Source organism: Lagenorhynchus albirostris, chromosome 2, assembly GCF_949774975.1.
Source record: "Lagenorhynchus albirostris chromosome 2, mLagAlb1.1, whole genome shotgun sequence".
Taxonomy (NCBI): Eukaryota; Metazoa; Chordata; class Mammalia; order Artiodactyla; family Delphinidae; genus Lagenorhynchus; species Lagenorhynchus albirostris.
In genome coordinates this window covers 177,682,696-177,702,957 of record NC_083096.1, presented here as the reverse complement: position 1 = coordinate 177,702,957, position 20,262 = coordinate 177,682,696, and the positions used below count along the sequence as shown (strand labels likewise).

The following is a 20,262-nucleotide window of genomic DNA, read 5'->3' as shown; positions in this document are numbered from 1 at the left end:
CAAGCACTTCTGCCTCATTCCCTTGGGGACACTCACCCTTGAACCCAGCCAGTTTCCTGTGAGGAAGTCTGAGCAATCCATAGGGCGATCCACGTGGAGAGGAACCAAGGCCCCTGGCCAGGGCTGAACTTCCAGCCAACAGTCAGCCCCAACTTACCAGACATATGGATGAGCCATCTTGGAAGTAGATCTTCTAGCCCCTGGACAAATACCCCTGACACTGTGTGGGGCAGAGACAAGCTGCTCCCACAAGTCCTGCCCAAATTGCAGATTTGTGAGTAAAATAAATAATTTTTTTAGACTGCTGTTGTTTTAGACCACTAAGTCTTGGGGTATTTGTAATGCAGCACTAAATAACTGGAGTATCACTATTACTGGAAAACAGGTTATATTAAGCTATTACATAGTTGTTTTCAGAGTTATAAATGACTTCGTAATTAAAGTTTTGGACCTAGATCTACTAAGGGAAGGTACACTAACAAGGTTAAAATGGATTTTTTTCCTATAATAAGAGCTTCTTTAATTTGCTTTTTTATCTTTTCCCCCAGAGGTTAACAAAATTTAAAAATCCTTTTACTATTACTGCTAATAAAAACTAATTCTTATACAACATTTTCTACGTGCTGACCCTCTTGATCCCAATCTGAAGCTGGGAGGAAGGGAGCCCTGACACACCATACCTGGCCATCGGGTTGTAGGCCTGTGCCAGGGCCCAGCAGGAGCGCAGGGAGGGCGAGGAGGAGTCCTTCAGCAGCTCCAGGCTCAGCCGCCTCAGCCATTCCAACCAGTCATCTTTGGAGACCCTTCTGGCAGCTCCCCAGGCCTATCATGCCACAGGCGACAAAGGAAAACCATCAACTGTAAGGGCCAATTGTAAAGAGGCCTTGACTATCTAATGATTATTCCACTTCTTTGATTTATAAAATTATACCTCTCATGATAAAATTCCCCGAGCACAAATACAAAAGAGTAATATTTAAAGCCATAAAACAAAAGCAGCAAACTCTCATAATATAAAGAAAGCCTGTTTTACACCTCATTTGCGCTGGACTCTATCTGCAAAGCAGAGAGCTCTACAGCCCTAAAGTGGATGGGGACCATCACACTCAGAATGCATCCAACAAAGCCGAATGGCCTCCAGCAGTGTGTGAGGGGCCTGGGACACCCTGCAGTGGGACACTGGCTCATCTTACAGCAGAGTCACACAGGGAGAGGGGAAATGCTCCGGTTGACACCATCCTCAATAGTGTGACCATCAGGTGAGCACTGAGCCCAGAGTATACGGCAGTATGGTGCAATGAGACAAAAGGAGTTGAACAGATTGAATTTTTTTTTTTTTTTCTTTTTGCGGTACGCGGGCCTCTCACTGTTGTGGCCTCTCCCGCTGCGGAGCACAGGCTCCGGACGCGCAGGCTCAGCAGCCATGGCTCACGGGCCCAGCCGCTCCGCAGCACGTGGGATCCTCCTGGATCGGGGCACAAAGCCGTGTCCCCTGCATCGGCAGGCAGACTCTCAACCACTGTGTCATCAGGGAAGCCCTGAATTTTTACTTTGTAGTTTATCCCCTCCAACTTTCCTCAAAACTCTGAGCTCTCCAGGCACCAAGAGGTACTGGCAGGGGCAGCTTAGGGAGGTGGATGGGAAGATTCAGGCCCTGGAGCTGGGCAGTAAAGGGGAGTGGTCAGCAGCCACACTCTGTGGAGCTCAGTGGCTGGAGTTCAAACCCCAGGTATGTAACGTATTGGGTGTCTGATCGTGGGCAAGTTACTTAACTTCCCTGTGCCTCAGTTTCTTCATCTGTAAAGTGTGGATAATAGTCCCCATATCAGAGGGTGTTCTTTTTTAAATTAATTAATTAATTTATGGCTGAGTTGGGTGTTTGTTGCTGCACGCAGGCTTTCTCTAGTTGTGGTGAGCAGGGGCTACTCTTTGCTGTGGTGCACGGGCTTCTCATTGCAGTAGCTTCTCTTGTTGCGGAGCACGGGCTCTAGGCGTGTGGGCTTCAGTAATTGTGGCTCGCGGGCTCTAGAGCGCAGGCTCAGTAGTTGTGGCGCATGGGCTTAGTTGCTCCGCGGCATGTGGGATCTTCCTGGACCAGGGCTCGAACCTGCGTCCCCTGCATTGGCAGGCGGATTCTTAACCACTGCACCACCAGGGAAGCCCCCAGAGGGTGTTCTAAGGATTAATTAACTAAGTTAGAGACTTCCCTGGCAGTCCAGTGGTTAAGACTCCATGCTTCCACTGCATGGGGCACGGGTTCAATCCCTGGTCAGGGAACTAAGATCCCGCATGCCACATAGCATGGCCAAGATTTAAAAAAAAAAAAAAAAAAGATTAACTAAGTTCATATGTGTAACAGATTTAGCACAGTGCTCAGCACAAGTTAGTGCTTTAAGCTGAGTGCCTGCTACTCTGAAGTTAGAAACACCTGGTTGGAACCCTGGCCCTGCCACTCACCAGCTGTAGGGACTCTGGGCAAATTACTTGTACACTGCTGTCTGAGTCTTAATCTTCCTCATTTAGGGATAATGCAGCTAAAGGGCCTAGCTGGAATAGATGAGCAAAACATGGTGGCTCGTATCATCAAAATGACATCTCGTTGAATTGGCTTAGCCCTAACTACTAAATCCCTAACTTTGAAAATATATTCTGAAAAGATTTTTCTGGCAGAACAGACATGTCAATCCTCCCTAAATAGGGAAATCAGATAAGTTAAAGCAGAAGTTCTCAAGTGAAGTAGTCCAGGGAGTGAAAGAGACACCCATGTGCTACACCACCTGACCATCAATGACTCAATCCATCACCTCCTGGGATAAATGGAGATTTGCTATAGCTTTTGATGAGTTACCAAGGCGTAACATTACATAAACTAATATTTTTTGTCAAAAACTGAAGTAGAGATACTACGAGAGACAAATTAAAAATTTATGTGGGGCTTCCCTGGTGGCACAGTAGTTGAGAGTCTGCCTGCCGATGCAGGGGATGCGGGTTCGTGCCCGGTCCGGGAGGATCCCACATGCCGCGGAGCGGCTGGGCCCGTGAGCCATGGCCGCTGAGCCTGCGCGTCTGGAGCCTGTGCTCCGCAACGGGAGAGGCCACAACAGTGAGAGGCCCGCGTACCGCAAAAAAAAAAAAAAAAAAAAAAAAAAAATTTATGTGAAGGATTCTCACTCACCATACAATGAGAACCCCTGAACTAGAAGAAGATACCAAAGACTTTTAGACCTTGTTCTGTTGAACGAAAAGGGAACATCAAGTCCTTTTCGATCCACAGATTTCTGGTTTCCTTCCTATACAGCGAGTCTCTGGATACCAGCACTGTATTACAAGGCATTTAGAAGTCAGACACATACAAGGAAGCATTACTAATATCTTTTGCCCTCTAATGATATGAGGTTGAGCTTGGGTAAGGCGAAGGCACTGCAACACAGTGGTTAAGAGACTGGTCTCTGGAGTCATACCTGGGTCAGATCCTGGCTCCACCATCTACTGGTTGACATTGAGCAAATTACTTAACCTTTCAGTGCCTCAATGTCCACAACCATAAAAGAGGGATACTGATGACAGCATCAAACTTATAGGGTTACTGTGAAGATTAAATGAGTCAATACATGTAAAGTGCTCACAACAGTGCCTGACACACGGGAAGCGCTCAACAAATGGTGGTGGTGGTTAGTGCTATCATTAACATCGGTACCATTTGATAAATGGTAGCAAAAGGCTCTTCAAAAAATTTCAGCTTAAGGAACAACTGCACAATCTATCAAAGAGGCTATGTCCCTCACCTGGGCCTTTCGCCACTGCTCTGTAATCTAAAACATAATCAACTCTCAATTCTCTGGGTTCTACAGTAACTGTTGAAACTCCAGCCAGTTTCCTCTCCTCACCCACCCACCGCTGACTGCCTCATCTGGTTACACTGGTGCACGCTGATGGAACGCCAGCTTACTCATTTAGAAGGTAAGCCCAAATAGATTACCATGAGACAGGAAAGCTGCTGAGCATCTTGGAAGGCATCCTAGAGGTACACGTAAATGGTTTGTATGTTTTCTGTACTATGTAAATCCTCTATTAGCACAGCCAACAGAAAGGTGACTGAGGTGGCAAATTATTATTCTGAAAGCTGGTTAAAGCTGACAAATATACCAATCCCTAATTATCATCACATGAATATGTAGAAGCACAATTTACTTTTCGATGAAATGGATCTGAGAGTCAGCTGTGGAGAGCTTTGCTTAGGGTTTTTTTTTTTTTTTTTTTTGCAGTACGCAGGCCTCTCACCGCTGTGGCATCTCCTGCTGCGGTGCACAGGCTCCGGACGCACAGGCTCAGCGGCCATGGCTCACGGGCCTAGCCGCTCCGCGGCATGTGGGATCTTCCCAGACCGGGGCACGAACCCGTGTCGCCTGCATTGGCAGGCGGACTCCCAACCACTGCACCACCAGGGGAGCCCGCTTAGGGTTTTTTAACTTGATCTGTTCTCTCAGGTGAGACAGGCGGAGATTCTTTTTTCTGTTTGGCAAAGGTTATGCTTATTTTTCCAAGTCCTGGGTAGAAAGCAAAACTTTCTGGAAGCAAACTAGACCACTGGGAAACTTCCTAAAATAGAGAGAACAAAGCCCTAAAGCTGAGTGGACAGCTGCCTGGTTGGAAGGACATTCTGAACCTAGGCAGGCTGAAAACATCTGGGTGGAAACGTGCATCTGGCCTCCTTGTCTGGCCCCTCCCTCAAATGTGAGGTGTCAGCATGGTGGCCTCAACAACTGCTTGGGAATGCCAGGTGTTGATGACCTTTCTCCTCCTGAAGTCTTGGACTAGCAGTTACAAAACACGCAGAGGTACAGCAGCATCACTCATGACCCAGGGGTATTTTACCACTTTCATCTTAAATCATCAAACGTTTCTCAGTAGTGGTCACTTTGCAGCTGTCTGTGTGGGTAAAGACTGATGTCAGGAGTACAGGCCAGTGTTTCAAAGCTGTGGGTGAGCACACGCACACAGGTCTGTGTGCAAATCGTTATGGGCTTGGCCAAAAGAAGACACCAAGCCAACTAGGACCCAGCCCTGCCCAGTTCTTTACCTCTACCTGCTGCTACACATGAAATGCAGCTGTGTTGCATCAGCTGCTAATAAAGAAAACTACCACATTGAAATTCAAACTGGGAGCTGCTTACAGTCACTAGAAGTACTAAAGACTAATGCAAAATGTGGAAAATAAGCAACCTGGTATATTTATTTAAAAGTCAGTGAAGTATATGATTACTCTGTTTAGATCCATCCATTAGAGATGATTTGAAACTGCCTGTTTTTAAGTGCACAGCTGGTGGCATACATGATGAGAAGCTGCTTATATCCCAGGCTTTGGTCAGCACAGAGAATCCAGTACTGATCTGCAGAGATCTAAAACCTTGCTACTCAAAGTGTGGTCCGTGGACCACTGGCATTGGCATTACTTGGGAGCTTGTCAGAAATGGAGACTATCAAGGCCTGAGCTTGGGCCTGAATGAGAACGAGCATTTTAACAACAAGCTCCCCAGCATGTGGTAAGCCCAGTGAGTCTGAGAAGTTTGAGAAGCACTGCTTTAAAGAGCCTGCATCAGGTTCAGTGCTAACTAGGAGGCTCACTGGTAGTGTTCTGGTCATGTAAAAAATGAGAATGCTATTTGCAACAATGCATTCCACTGTCAAAGCTCCAAGGGAACACAAAAGGACACCTTGTTCTTTATTTTCCTTCTATTAAAAAATTGTATAATTCAGATACTTGGAGAAAAAATAAAATGACCTAAGTTCGTGGTATCTAGATTTTCAGAAAGATGCTTGGTTTTTGGTTGTTTTAAACAGAAAACAGCAAGAGCTGAAAGTTTTGAACAAGAGAGAAGAGCAGGGGCTCTCCTTTCCAAGCCCCCCCAGGAAACGATGGACCTGCCTTTTGGAGGTTGATGGTGCTGACGTGCAGTTTCTTCATGGGTCCCGTTTCCACTGGTCCGCTAGCCAAGGCATCCCCTTGGCCACTCCGCAGCATTCGATGCTGGTAAATCAAAGGGTCCTCTTCTTCATCAGCAAGGGTGTATCCCTGCAACCAGAGATTTAGAGAACCACTCTGCAACTCCACAAGCTGCTCCCAGTTTAGAAAACATCCTTAAACCTTGGGAGGGCCACACCTTCTGGAAGAGCCAGGATTTAGGTTAAGATTCCACATATGGACAGAATGAATCATAGGTGGGCTGTATTCCGCACTGAGACCAGTCTGTGTTGGTCACTCCTGGCCACTGACAAGCACTGACTTAGTAGTATGAGCATGCAACTGGCAAATGTGAGACAACCGTGTGTCATAAACATGACGAAGAGCTGGGCTGGCAAGGAGCTGCTGCCTGTTTTTGTAGGACCTGAGAGCCAAGGATGGTTTTTGCATTTTTTAATGATTGAAAAAAAATTGAAAGAAGATTGCTATTCTGCAACATGTGAAAATTATTAGAGAATCATATTCTGGTGTCCATAAATGAAGTTCTACTGGGACGCAATCAGGCTCATTCGTTTACATACGCATATGGCTGCTTACAGGCTGCAGTGGCAGAGCTGAGTAGTTTCATCAGAGACCACACAGCCTACAAAGCTGAAAGAATTTACTATCTTGACATAAAAAGTTTGCCAATCTCTAGTTCAGAGCTAAAAAGCTAGATATACCCCCACTGCTAAGATTACAAGAATACCAGTTGAGAAGGACAATGCGGGACTTGCAAACAGAAACAAAGCGCAGCTCACCTTGACAATCCTGCAGATGAGGACATCATAGCGCTGATGGTTGATTCGGTGTCGCACCAGAACTTTATTTACCATTGGAATGAAAATTTGGTACTATAACAAGAGAGGAAGCAGGTCAGAAACCATTACTTTGGAGAGTGGGAAATAGAAAAAAGAATATTACCCCTACCACATTACAGCTACTACTTCTGGGTTTGGGACTAGCTCTGTGGTACTTTTGACCGCTTGTGCTACCTCATCCCCCTCACCTTCCACCTGCATCACTGCAACAGCCTCTGATTTTAATGGTCTCTCTGATGCCCCTCTTGGCCCAGTCTATTCTTGCACACAGCACTGAGAATAATCATTTAACAATGCTAGGGCAGATCACAGCACTCCTGGGCTCAAAATCTCCAAAGAATCCTAGTCTTGCTCAGAGTGAAAGCCAGCTATGATGGCCTACAACAGTGATGTGCAAAGTTTAGGGGGCATCAGAACCACCTGGAAGGCATATGAAACCAGAGATTGCTGGGCTCCACGGTCAGAATTGCTGGCTTGGTAGGTCTGGGGTGAGGCGTGAAAATCTGCAGTTCTAAGGAGCACCCAGCTAAGTAGATGCTAATGCTGCTTGTCCCGGGGTCACATTCTGAGGACCACTGGCCACAATACCTAGCTTCCATGCCTACTGCCAGCACAGCCTCTACAAGGTTCTCTCTATGCCCTTTTCCAAGTACTTTCCCCCGGCTCCCTCCCCTGAAGTCACTGCTCTCCTGCTGCCCCCACCCTTCAAGCACACTGCCATCTCGCACCTTTGCCTTTGCTAATCCTTCTGCCTGCAGCCAGCTCCCTGGCGTTGGGCCTTTCCTTTATTTAGGTCTCTGCTGAAATGTTACCTTATCAGAGAGGTCTGCCTCTAAAGAAACAGCATCTCTCCCTACTCCCTCCCATCCCTCTTATGAGATAAATTATGTCTCGTAACTTTGCTTCATTGGAATGTAAGCTCTGTGAGAACAAGGACACCATTCTGTTTACAGCGTTATCCCCAGAACAGCACTCAGCCCACACACGTGGCTCAATAAATACTTGCTGAATAAAGAAGGAAAAAAAGGCACAATTCCTAGCTCTTTGTCAGTGATTGAGGCCTACAGATTAACAAGCGGAGGAGTCGAGGACTCCTGCCTCACCTTCTTCCCCAGCTGAAACACGAGTGAGGACAACGTGTCCATGGCTGTGGGACGGAGTTCTGGGCTCTGGTCCAGCGTTCGCACAATCGGGTGAATGATCCGAGAGGCATAGTCAGTGAAATCCAGGGACTCCGTCAGGCGGTCCACTGTCTCTAACGCTGCCCTACAACAATCGCTGACATACAGTAACTGCTAACACACAGCCCAAGAATAAGAGAAGTGGCTGAGGGCTACCTTTACAATCAGCACCCAATGGGAAGGAATGGCTTCTGACATTATTTTGGGTACAGAGATCTAACACACATTCCTGTGGGATGGGGACAGTGAAGATTTCCATAAACCTGGTACATATCTGGACTAAACTAATGAGAGTTGAAATAACAAAAAAATAGAGAGATGGCCTGGGGACTTAAGAAAAGGGCATTTTCAACAAAACATTAAAAGCTTGATAACTGTTAGTCCTAAAGGGTAGGTGCTCACTTTCGAGATGGCAATGGAACTTCAGGGGCATCAAACAACTTCACGATAGGGGGCAATAACAGATGCAGATAGTCATCCAGGTTGGCGCCAAACAGCTGGATTGCAGCAAGCAACTGCAGAAAGGAGTAAAGGCACGGCGGTGAGCACATACAGTCAGGCATCAAGTATCTAAGCACCTGAAGGGCGGCAGTGGTATGGGTAACTCAAAATTCTTTGGGGACTCTGAAAAGCCTTTATTAAATGGCTCTGAATTACATTCTCTTGGTAGCACTTTTCCCCGTCATTTTATTTCACTTATATGTTACTTTGCTTTCTCTGAACTTATTTCAACTGGTAAGGAATCAGTTGCTGGATCATAGAGAAAACTGGTATGCTAAATAAAATATTTACCAAGAATAATCCATTAAAAGAGACAAAACGTAAGGATAATCAACAGAGGATGAGAAACATTCTGTAAACTGTACACTGCATGCATCAGATACTACAGCATTCTTTAGAGTCAGTCTTACGGACCGAGCGTCCCTCTGTCACTCAGAACAGGGTCTCTTAGATGATCATCCAGGGACTCTGATGGACTCTGGAAATCTCTCCAGAGGATGTCCCAGGTTACTCACCTTGATGGAGACGATGCGGCCTGGGCTATTGTCATGCATGAAGACTCGTAGCATGTGTGGGATCAGCTGGGGCAGGTAGAGCTTAAATTCACCCCCAAGAGCTACCACAATCTGCTCAATGAGAAGAATGATCGTGCTCTGGATGGAGGTGTTCATGACCCAGAATTCCTATAAAGAGGGAAGAGACAGAGGAGCAAAGTCGGGGGCCCTTCTGCTGAAATATGAACCAAGGAACTGACACAGCCAAACGAAGCACAAATGCAGCGAGCATGGTCTGTGCCATGGGACTCCTTCCTTATCCTCCTCTCCCCAGGCCTCCCTGTATCCTACGTCAGTCACAGTGAGCAACTAAGCTGCATTTCCCCAAAAGCACCAGGCGACATGGCTCCTCTGTGCTTTGCTCGTGCTGCTCTCAGCTTAGAATCCCACCTCTTGCTCAGCTTAGCCCATCTGTCTTGGCTCAAGCCTCACTTCGCCTAAGAAGGCGTTCCTATCTCCTTCCATTATCCACTGTGGGTCCCTCTGCTCTGCTCTCTTCTAGCACCTGTAATACTTAATTTTCTTTGCCGCCTTCCCTCTACTCGACTGTAGGCTGGTTAAGGGCAAGAAACCCTCGGTCCACCTCTGTCTCCCTGAATCTAGCAGAGCGCCTGGCATATTCCAGCCACCCAAACCCATCTGGCAGAATGAACAAACGACCAGGCCTGCATCACTCTAGGAGCTCTCCAGCCGTCTAGGGGTGGTCCCACTTTGGGTAGCACCTGGGCTCTGCCAGAGGGTGACTTCAGTGTTAACAAGATTTCCTGCCCTTTTGGATTTAGACTTTGCTCGACAGCATCTGACATCTGTCCCAAACCATTTTCAGGCCTGGAGAGTGCCACAAGAGGAGCATTTTTCTACATTCATCTAATTATATCCCACATAAATTACTAAAATAAAAACTTGGCCAACTGGCTCCAGATCCTGTCTCGGTACTGCAACGCAAATTGGTCCAAGTCTCTCACTCCAGGAAAAGCTGTCATTTCAAATCAGTTCAGAAAGACAGTGGCCTACTGCCTTCTTTAAAACCTCCAGAGTAGGAGACTTAATGATGGCAACATATGCTTATTAGTACTCTTGGGCCCCCATTTAATTCAGAGTAGAAGTCACTGAAAAAATAAAAAAAAAGATAACTCCTCAGATGGAAGGCTTTAAAAGAAGCCTAAGGTATTTTTATTCAGAAAAAATTGTTCTTAACTCATAGTAGTTTACAAAGTAAAAACATTTCAAAAAAAATCTATACTAAAAGGCGCTGGTAAAACTTTCTTTCTCTCTGCTTGGAGAGAGGTATTCTCTTTGAAAAAGCTATTTTCTCTAGATAAAAAGCTTCGACAAAGAAACACCACAAATTTTATGGCCTCCGTGGTTTGTGTGATGTTCATTCACTGGGACCACACTCTGCCTTCTTTAGAGAAAGCCCGCCTACCTTTCCACTGCTGGGTCATCGGGGCTCCTCACAAAGGGTTTTCTCTACGTCAAAGAAACCAGGCAGCCTCCCCAGGGATGCCGGCTGGATCACTGTTCACAAAGCCTCGAGCCCTCCTGGGAGGAGCTCACTGAAATGCCCAGGAGCAAGAGCCAAAGAAGAGCCCTGTTGGCACCTTCTCTGTCTTGGAGGAAATGAAAGCTGTATTTTGCAGGTGTAAGGCTCCCAGCCTCAAACCCCTACATGTTTTGTCATCAGTCATTTCTGGGGAATAAGTCACAGATTACTTCAGCTTCAACCCCGGAGTGCACTGCTTCCTCCCTCCCCGCCCCACCCCCAACTCCCTTAACACCACCCGCAGGCTCTTTAGCATCCTACCTAACTCTTCCTGTACAGAGGCCCCTGTGGCAGGAGGCAGGGAACAGAGCAGCTTTTGCTTATTTATACATATAGGAGTTTTTCAGTTCTGAGACTCATTTTCGGGGAAGTTCCATTTTTGAAGGCGGCCACTTTCATTTTAGTCCTGCTGCTTCTTCCAAGCTAACTACAAAGGTCTGGTGTAGAAGAACAAAAATCACTGGAATAATTGTCTTCCAGTTCTTTGAGGACACAGCCATCTCTGCAAAGCAATCTCCCTAAGCAGAGACACTGAAATTATAGAGAACAGTAGGAAGCACCCTCCCACTCCCAATACAGAAAAATGATACTGCCATCAATGGGGAGGCCTTTGCACCTAGACTTAAATAGACATTTCTCCAAAGAAGATATACAGATTGCCAACAAACACATGAAAGAATGCTCAACATCATTAATCATTAGAGAAATGCAAATCAAAACTACAATGAGGTATCATCTCACACCGATCAGAATGGCCATCATCAAAAAAATCTAGAAACAATAAATGCTGGAGAGGGTGTGGAGAAAAGGGAACACTCTTGCACTGCTGGTGGGAATGTAAATTGATTCAGCCCCTATGAAGAACAGTATGGAGGTTCCTTAAAAAACTACAACTAGAACTACCATATGACCCAGCAATCCCACTACTGGGCATATACCCTGAGAAAACCATAATTCAAAAAGAGTCATGCACGATGTTCATTGCAGCTCTATTTACAATAGCCTGGACATGGAAGCAACCTAAGTGTCCATCGACAGATGAATGGATAAAGAAGATGTGGCACATATATACAATGGAATATTACTCAGCCATAAAAAGAAATGAAATTGAGTTACTTGTAGTGAGGTGGACGGACCTAGAGTCTGTTATACAGAGTGAAGTAAGTCAGAAAGAGAAAAACAAATACCATATGCTAACACATATATATAGAATCTAAGAAAAAAAAAAAAGGTCATGAAGAACCTAGGGGTAAGACGGGAATGGAGACACAGACCTACTAGAGAATGGACTTGAGGATGTGGGGAGGGGGAAGGGTAGGCTGTGACAAAGTGAGAGAGTGGCATGGACATATATACACTACCAAACGTAAAATAGAGAGCTAGTGGGAAGCAGCCGCATAGCACAGGGAGATCAACTAAGTGCTTTGTGACCACCTAGAGGGGTGGGATAAGGAGGGTGGGAGGGAGGGAGACGCAAGAGGGAAGAGATATGGGAACATATGTATATGTATAACTGATTCACTTAGTTATAAAGCAGAAACTAACACACCATTGTAAAGCAATTATACTCCAATAAATATGTTTAAAAAAAAAATTGGGACGAGAGCCTCTTCTCAAACACTGTTGCAGAGACTTCCCTGGTGGTGCAGTGGTTAAGAATCTGCCTGCCAATGCAGGGGACACGGGTTCGAGCCCTGGGCCGGGAAGATCCCACATGCCATGGAGCAACTAAGCCCGTGTGCCACAACTACTGAGCCTGCGCTCTACAGCCCGCATGCCACAACTACTGAGCCCGCGTGCCACAACTACTGAAGCCGTCGCGCCTAGAGCCTGTGCTCCGCAACAAGAGAAGCCACCGCAATGAGAAGTCCGCACATCACAATGAAGAGTAGCCCCAGCTTGCTGCAACTAGAGAGAGCTTGCGCAGCAGCAACAAAGACCCAATGCAGCCATAAATAAATAAATAAATTTATGTACTTAAAAAAACCACAACACTATTACGGTCAGAAGGCGGTATTTATGCTTTTGAAGGTAGCAGGGAAAAGCATTACCTTCTTCCTCAGAGCCTGCCAGCACTCCATCATATTTAATGGCCCCAGGAAAACCCAATCCCCAATCCTCTCTTAAGGCCATGGTTTTACAGGCAGTAAGGAAGAGGGCTTTTGTGAGAATAGTAAAGCACTGTTGTGATGTTAAAGTGAAATTGCTTTGCTGTGTGTGAGGCAAAGAACTCCAGTTTATTTCTGGCAGAACAATTCCTTCAGGATTTCTCCTCAGATTTCACACCTTGAACTCTTGTACCTGGGAGCCTGTAGCGAGAGCCCCTCCACCCCCTTTCATAATCCAGTGGGATACCTTGTTCCACTTTTTATCCTCAGGTTATAACGTCTCTATGATGACCCATGAAAAAAATGTCCACATCATCCAAACCTGCTGCTGAATGCTCCTGGGCCCAAACACTGAGGAACAGGCCAAAGCATTAATTTCTACTCACTCTCATGAGTGTGACTATTTCATCCATGTAAGGCCTGATGTGGCTCTTCACAAAGGACACCAACATTCCCAGCTGCTGGAACAGAAACTGAAACAGAGAAGAGGTCAGCAAGTTGGCACCACGAAGGATGTAGAACTCCCAGGCTTACCCCAAGTGCACGCTAATGAATAAAGACAACTATGGAATCGGTTTCTGCACCACCCTTTCTTCTGAGAATAAGCTTCAAAGAATGAGACTTAAAACCATCGGTGGTAACCATCGGTGGTAACGGTGGTGAGCGCTGAAAAATATGTCAGTGGCTTTACTCACCAGTGAGGCAGTTTCTGCTCAGCAGGGGCTTCGGGGCCAGACTAGCTGTTCTGAACTGTTTCTGTTACCTACTAGCTTTGTGACCTTCATTTAATCTCTCTGCACTCAGCCTCTTCTGTGGGAAAATGGGAGATAACAGTTCTTGTCTCACAGGCTTGTGGTAAGAGTTAACTGGGCTAATACCTGGAAAGCACTAGAACAGGTACACAAATACTGTTAAATGCCCAATGAACATCATCTATCATTGAAGGATTTCTGGAGTCACTGAAAACTTAAAAATGGACGTGAAATTTTTAATTAACTGTAGATGTATCTTTTGTTTATTCAGTCTTAATTCACTACCACTTACTTTCTAAAATAAATACAGCTAACTATTATGGGTATTGTGGTTCACTTATAGTAATTAACTCAATTAATTAGGTCTTAATTAATTAGTTAATTGTGCCTCTAAGAAACTGTGGGGACCTCCCTGGTGGCGCAGTGGTTAAGCATCCGCCTGCCAATGCAGGGGACACGGGTTCGAGCCCTGGTCCAGGAAGATCCCACACGCTGTGGAGCAACTAAGCCTGTGCACCACAACTACTGAGCCTGAGCTCTAGAGCCCACGAGCCACAACTACTGAGCCTGTGTGCCACAACTACTAAAGCCCGTGCGCCTAGAGCCCATGCTCCGCAACAAGGGAAGCCACCACAACGAGAAGCACGCACACCGCAACGAAGAGTAGCCCCCGCTCGCCGCAACTAGAGAGCCCGTGTGCAGCAACGAAGACCCAGTGCAGCCAAAAATAAATAATAAAATAAATTAATTAAAAAAAAAAAAAGAAAGAAAGAGACTGTGAACCAAAACAGCAAGCAAATTGAGGGAGGGCTGGGATTAGGAGATTCTATTTAGGTTGGTATCTTGCAACTGTTAAGAGATGCCATTCACGAAATAAAGTTGGGAATAAAGATGGCTTAGGTAAGAGAAATCCCAACTACTTTCCAGGTTAAAGATGTCTTCAGGGTGTAGTTTTTATTTTGTTATGATCCTCAGATAGTGCTACATGTCAATATCAAGTTGCAAGTCATATTGTAAACCTCCCTTTCCCCCTCACCCCCCTCCCAATTTTTATAGCTCTCTATGCCTTTGCTGCCCTCCATTAACAAGAATAATTTCGTACATATGTATTTTCACCCTTATCCACATTTTAAAACTTGGGTAAGTTGGGGAAAAATAAAAAGTATGTTTCAAATAGTGAGTAATGGACTTATAGAACTCATTACCTGAAGAGGTGAGACTGACAGGACACATAGGACTGGGCTCAAAGAGAGTTGGACTAATTTCTAAGGACAGGGACACCATGGATTCTAAGGGGCTTAGAAGCTGGTTTCACATGGCACACAGGTTCAACTTGGTAGAGCCATCCCTACCTATCTCCTGGGCACCTCCTCATAGAATCACTGCTGACGGTTTTTGTGAAATGGTCCCTACGAGTATATTACAGAGATCAAGGGACAGGAGACTCTAAAATACAACGGTTTTTGAGTTAAACTTTTGTTATGCAGAACCTGAAAGAAGGTAGAAAATCTAAACTGGAGGAAAAGCAGGGCAGCGGGGATGGCTGGTCAGGGGAAACCTTGAGACGAAAGGACAAAAGCCTCCTGATCCTTGCTGTCACTTCATATGAGGTGTCCATGGGGCAGCCCCTCTGGTGGCTGATTCATAAGGGTCAGCGGATACACCCAGGCAGGTGCCTCATCCCCAGGGAGGGGGCCCGAGTAGCCACCTCATTTCTTCTCCCTTAGATTCTTTCACAACCTGTTTTCTCTTTTTCCTCCTGAACGTTTGTATTTTCAAAGAACATGTAGCTTTGTTCCTGAAAATATGGTGGGTTAGATCCCCTCCTAAATCCCCTTGCTATGAAAAGCCTAAAAGTAATGCATAAAAGATAAATGTTGTTATTAGATTATCAGAACTGAAACCTTTCACATAAAGCCAGACCTTTAAAAAGCTACATATCAAGAAAAATGGTGAAACCTCCTACCCCCAAATCTGTCCACTGGCAAAGGAGACAAAGTAATCTGTGAGTCTTAATGTGAGGTCTAGGTAGGAAAAAAAAGCCTTCCTAAGAGTTTGTAATTTCAGGCCACTCTCATATGAGTTTAGGGGGTTATTTTAACTACCTGTGTGGCCTGAGAAACTCTAAGCCAAGAAACTAACTAAAAGTTCTCCTAAACCACCTGGTAGAAGCAAATGCAGGCCCTCTCTGGAGAGATGTAACTTCAGAGCAGATATTCCAGTATTAACTGCTCCGGGGAAGTCCAGCTGAATATGATGCATGATCCAAAATTGTAAAACACATAAGGACAGACTTACAGACTTGCCGCGAGTATGACTCGGCAGAAACAATAAACAACAGAATTAGACTCATCAAAAACCTTATGTATATTGGAATTACTGGATAGAAAATATAAAGTAAACCTGTTTAAAATGCTTAAAGGAATAAGAGGGCTTCCCTGGTGGCGCAGTGGTTGAGAGTCCGCCTGCCGATGCAGGGGACATGGGTTCGTGCCCCGGTCCGGGAAGATCCCACAGGCCGCGGAGCGGCTGGGCCCGCAAGCCATGGCCACTGAGCCTGCGCGTCCGGAGCCTGTGCTCCGCAATGGGAGAGGCCACAACAGTGAGAGGCCCGCATACCGCCAAAAAAAAAAAAAAAAAAAAAAAAAAAGTAGTAGGAACTAAAAACTCAATGACAGGTCAAAAAGACATAGCTAAAGAATCAGTGAATAGAAAATGGATGTGAAGACATATCCAGAATACATCTCTGAGACACAAAGATGAACAACAAGGATAAGAAACTAAGAGACATTAAGGACAGAGTGAGAAGCTCTAAATGTTGAATCTAATTCTGGAAGGAAAAAATAGAAGGGTGGAGTCCTCATATTCAGAAAGCCCACAAATCCCCATCAGGATAAGAAAGAGAAATGCATACCTAGATTTACAACAGTGCAACTTCAGGACAACAAAAACATGAGAAGGTCTGAAACAGCCATAGAGGAAGGGAGATTACATGAAAAGGAATCATAATTTCTCAACAGCGACAAAAGAAGTCAGAAAACAGTGGGATAATATCTACAGCTGAAGGAGAACCCAGAATTGTATTCTCAGCTAAATAAAGATTTTATAAGAGGGTGAAATAAAGATTTTTTTCAGATAAACAAAAACAGAGCATTTACTTTGATGGATGCTCAGAAGAATTGGCCTTAGCGAGAAGGAAAATGGTCCTAGGAGGAAGCTCTGAGATGGGAGACAGTAATGAAGTGGCAAAAGGGATAAACATAAATACTGTCTGCATAAAATAACAGTAACGTTTAATTTGGAGTTAAAAAAAAGTGATACTAGATAATAACATAAGAGGGTAGGGAGATATAATACTTCGATCAGTCATTCTAAGTTTTCTATATTGTTCAGGGAAAGGATGGAAACAATGACTAATTTTAGACTTTGTTAAATAAGGTATGCAAGTCAAATTTTATGGGTGAAAAAGATAAAATTGGATGCATTCCTCATACTGTACACTGGGACATATTCCACAGAGCTCAAAGATCTAAATGTAAAAGGTGAAGCCATTTAAGTACAAGAAGAAATAGAGGTGAAAATGATGTATACACAAAGCTCTTCATTGCAGGATTATTTTAAATATCAAAGACTGGAAAAACACAGTCATCAATAGGGACTGGTCAAATAGCTGTGGCATGTTCACACAATGAAGTACCAATTGCCTCTAAAGGAATGAAGACATTCTCACTATACTGCTATGGCATGAACTCCAGGATATGCTGCTGTGAAAGTGGAAAAAAGTAAGATCCAGAAAGTTTATACTATGTTATTCTTCTGAGGAAGGAACGTGGGGGACATATATTTCCTTATATTTTCAAAAATAAACACTGAAAACATAAATTTAAAAACTGATAAAACTGGTTAGCTTAGGGGGAAGTGTGGTAGGCAGGATTTCGGTAACCCGAAAACTCCATGTCCTAATCCCTAGAACCTGTGAATAAATTACTTTACATGACAAAAGGGGACTTCTGAAGATGTGATGAGGGAGCAGGACGCTGAGATGGGGAGATTATCCGGGTGGGCCCAATCTAATCACAGGAGTCCTTAAAAGCAGAGAACCTTTTCTGGTTATGTTCAGAGAGAAAGACTTGAGGGAAAAAGGAGAGTCAAAGAGATACAATGTTGCTGACTTTGAAGATGGAGGAAGGAGGCCAAAGAATGCAGGCAGCCTCTAGAAGCTAGAAGAAGCAAGGAAAGGGGTTCCCCCTAGAGCCTCCAAAAAGGAACACAGTCTTAATGGCACCCTGACTGTAGTTCAGTATCATCTATGCCAGACTTATGACTTAAAGAGCTGTAAGATAATCAATTTGTGTTGTTTCAAGTTACTAAATTGGTGGTGATTTGTTATAGCAGCAATAGTAAATGATAGAGGAAGGAAGAAACAAGGTATGAGAATAGGGATGGAAGCTAGTCTTTGCTGAATATATCTTGTAGTTTTGACTCTTGAATTATGCTAACGTCTTACATAACTAGAATGAAAGTTAAATTACAAAAACTCACAAGAAATTTCTAAAAATTGAAAATAAATAGGAACAAATGAGTTTAACTATAAACCAAGTTGGTTGCACAATCACTCAAAAAATTATTTCAAGTGACTTTGAACACAGTATTTTGGTGTATATCCCCAACAAGACACATCCTAAAAACAATAACAAATTGCAAAAGTCCTTGAACTGCATTCAGTAATCATATTGTTAATACTAATACTGGTCATATACTATTTATATGTATACAAAAATACATATATTTTGGGGCTTCCCTGGTGGCGCAGTGGTTGAGAGTCCGCCTGCCGATGCAGGGGACACGGGTTCGTGCCCAGGTCCGGGAAGATCCCACATGCCGGGGAGCGGCTGGGCCCGTGAGCCATGGCCACTGAGCCTGCGCGTCCAGAGCCTGTGCTCCGCAATGGGAGAGGCCACAACAGTGAGAGGCCCACGTATCGCAAAAAAAAAAAACCAAAACAGATAACTAATGAGAACCTACTGTATAGCACAGGGAACTCTACTCAGTGCTCTCTGGTGACCTAAATGGGAAGGAAATCCAAAATAGAGGGGATATACGTATACATATAGCTGATTCACTTTGCTGTACAGTAGAAACTAATACAATATTGTAAAGCAACTATATTCCAATAAAGATTAAAAAAAAAACCTACAGCAAACATTATACTTAGTGATGAAATCTTAACACTAGTCCCATTAAAATCAGGAACAAGATTAAAGGTTTCCACTATTACAGAGTCTAATCAACACTGCAGTGAAGGTCCTAGGAAAGCAGTAAGGAAAAGTAGCAACTGCTTTACCGACCAAAACAAAAAAGCCAAAACTGTTTTTTATGTTCGGCAGACTATATGATTAGCTAGAGTGAAAACCTGGGAAAATTTACAGGTAAATTATTAGAATTAGTAAGAATTCAATGAGGTTGATTATATAAAAATAAAATGCACTTGTATATTCCAGGCAGAAAATTAAAAAATATACTTTCTAAAAAAATACTATTTCCTCTGAATGTACATCAAATTGAATATGTAATCACAGAAGAAAAAATATTTAATTCCAGGATCTTTAAAACGCAGTACTCTGACCATACACCTTGTGGAATACTTTCTAAGAACAGTAGGAACCACAAAGCCACCTTGAACTGTATTCAGTAGGATCGCTGTTGGTAGTGGTACAGGTATGGTAATCACAGAACCACTGTGCGTACTCTATGGTTCAGAGAAAAAAAAAAAAGAGAGCGAGCAAGAGAGAGAAAGAGGGAGGGAAAGGGGGAAATTCTTCTTTACAGAAAAATGCCAGCTATTAAAAGTAGAAGGAGGGGCTTCCCTGGTGGCACAAGGGTTGAGAATCCACCTGCCAATGCAGGGAACACGGGTTCGATCCCTGGTCGGGGAAGATCACACATGCCGCAGGGCAACTAAGCCTGTGAGCCACAACTACTGAGCCTGCGCTCTAGAGCCCGTGAGCCACAACTACTGAAGCCTGTGTGCCACAACTACTGAAGCCCACGCGCCTAGAGCCTGTGCTCCGCAACAAGAGAAGCCACTGCAATGAGAAGCACGCACACTGCAACAAAGAGTAGCCCCTGCTCGTCGCAACTAGAAAAAGCCAACACGCAGCAACGAAGATCCAACACAGCCAAAAATAAATTAAAAAAAAAAAAAAGTCATTACTTTGCAACCAACGTGATAATTGATTCCAACAAGGATCATCAATGGTGGCTAAAATCATTGGGTAAAAGGTAGCTGGGGAATAGGACAGTCACACAGTCTCAACGTATCACCCCACACATTACTTAATGGCTAAGGAAAAAAGGTAACTTTACAATGGAGAGATCTGATAGATACCAACCTCACCATGTGCTCAAACTCAGGACCAACAATAATTGGACAAACTGACATTATGAAGCATTGTTACTGCACCTCTGTAGTATTCCCACTAAGCGTTTGACTTAAATCTAATCATGCCGAAACCACCAGAAATCCACTGTGGGATATTCCATCAGATTATTGGACTGAACAGTAGATTACGGAGAATAACAATGCTGTCCCCCCGCTTCCCCTCCAGCCACTCATCTTTTAGCCATTTTGAGGTATAAAACAGGAAGTTGAGCTGAACTGATTATACCTGTACACTTAGGTGTTAGAAGTTCTGGGGGAGGAAAGGGATTAGGCATAACGGCAAGCAGAGTACATTATTAGGAAGCTGAGGCACAGATGGACTTCCCACGCAGGCATGGCACGGGGCAGGGAGGAGCAAG

The 20,262-nt window shown here is 44.5% G+C and overlaps 1 protein-coding gene across 4 annotated transcripts in view; it reads right to left on the bottom strand.

Annotated features, from left to right (window-relative positions):
- MTOR (mechanistic target of rapamycin kinase) overlaps positions 1–20,262 on the bottom strand; it is a 117,704-nt gene that overhangs the window by 72,221 nt on the left and 25,221 nt on the right. For 3 of the 4 annotated variants that reach the window (XM_060141441.1, XM_060141440.1, XM_060141443.1), the window contains exons 20-26: positions 13,096–13,182; positions 9,020–9,187; positions 8,406–8,518; positions 7,926–8,088; positions 6,763–6,855; positions 5,927–6,073; positions 681–823 (exon numbers count right to left, since the gene is read on the bottom strand). In XM_060141441.1, coding sequence (XP_059997424.1) covers positions 681–823; positions 5,927–6,073; positions 6,763–6,855; positions 7,926–8,088; positions 8,406–8,518; positions 9,020–9,187; positions 13,096–13,182 — 914 coding nt within the window. The remainder of the gene's footprint in view (positions 1–680; positions 824–5,926; positions 6,074–6,762; positions 6,856–7,925; positions 8,089–8,405; positions 8,519–9,019; positions 9,188–13,095; positions 13,183–20,262) is intronic. The other variant, XM_060141444.1, reaches the window with a different exon arrangement.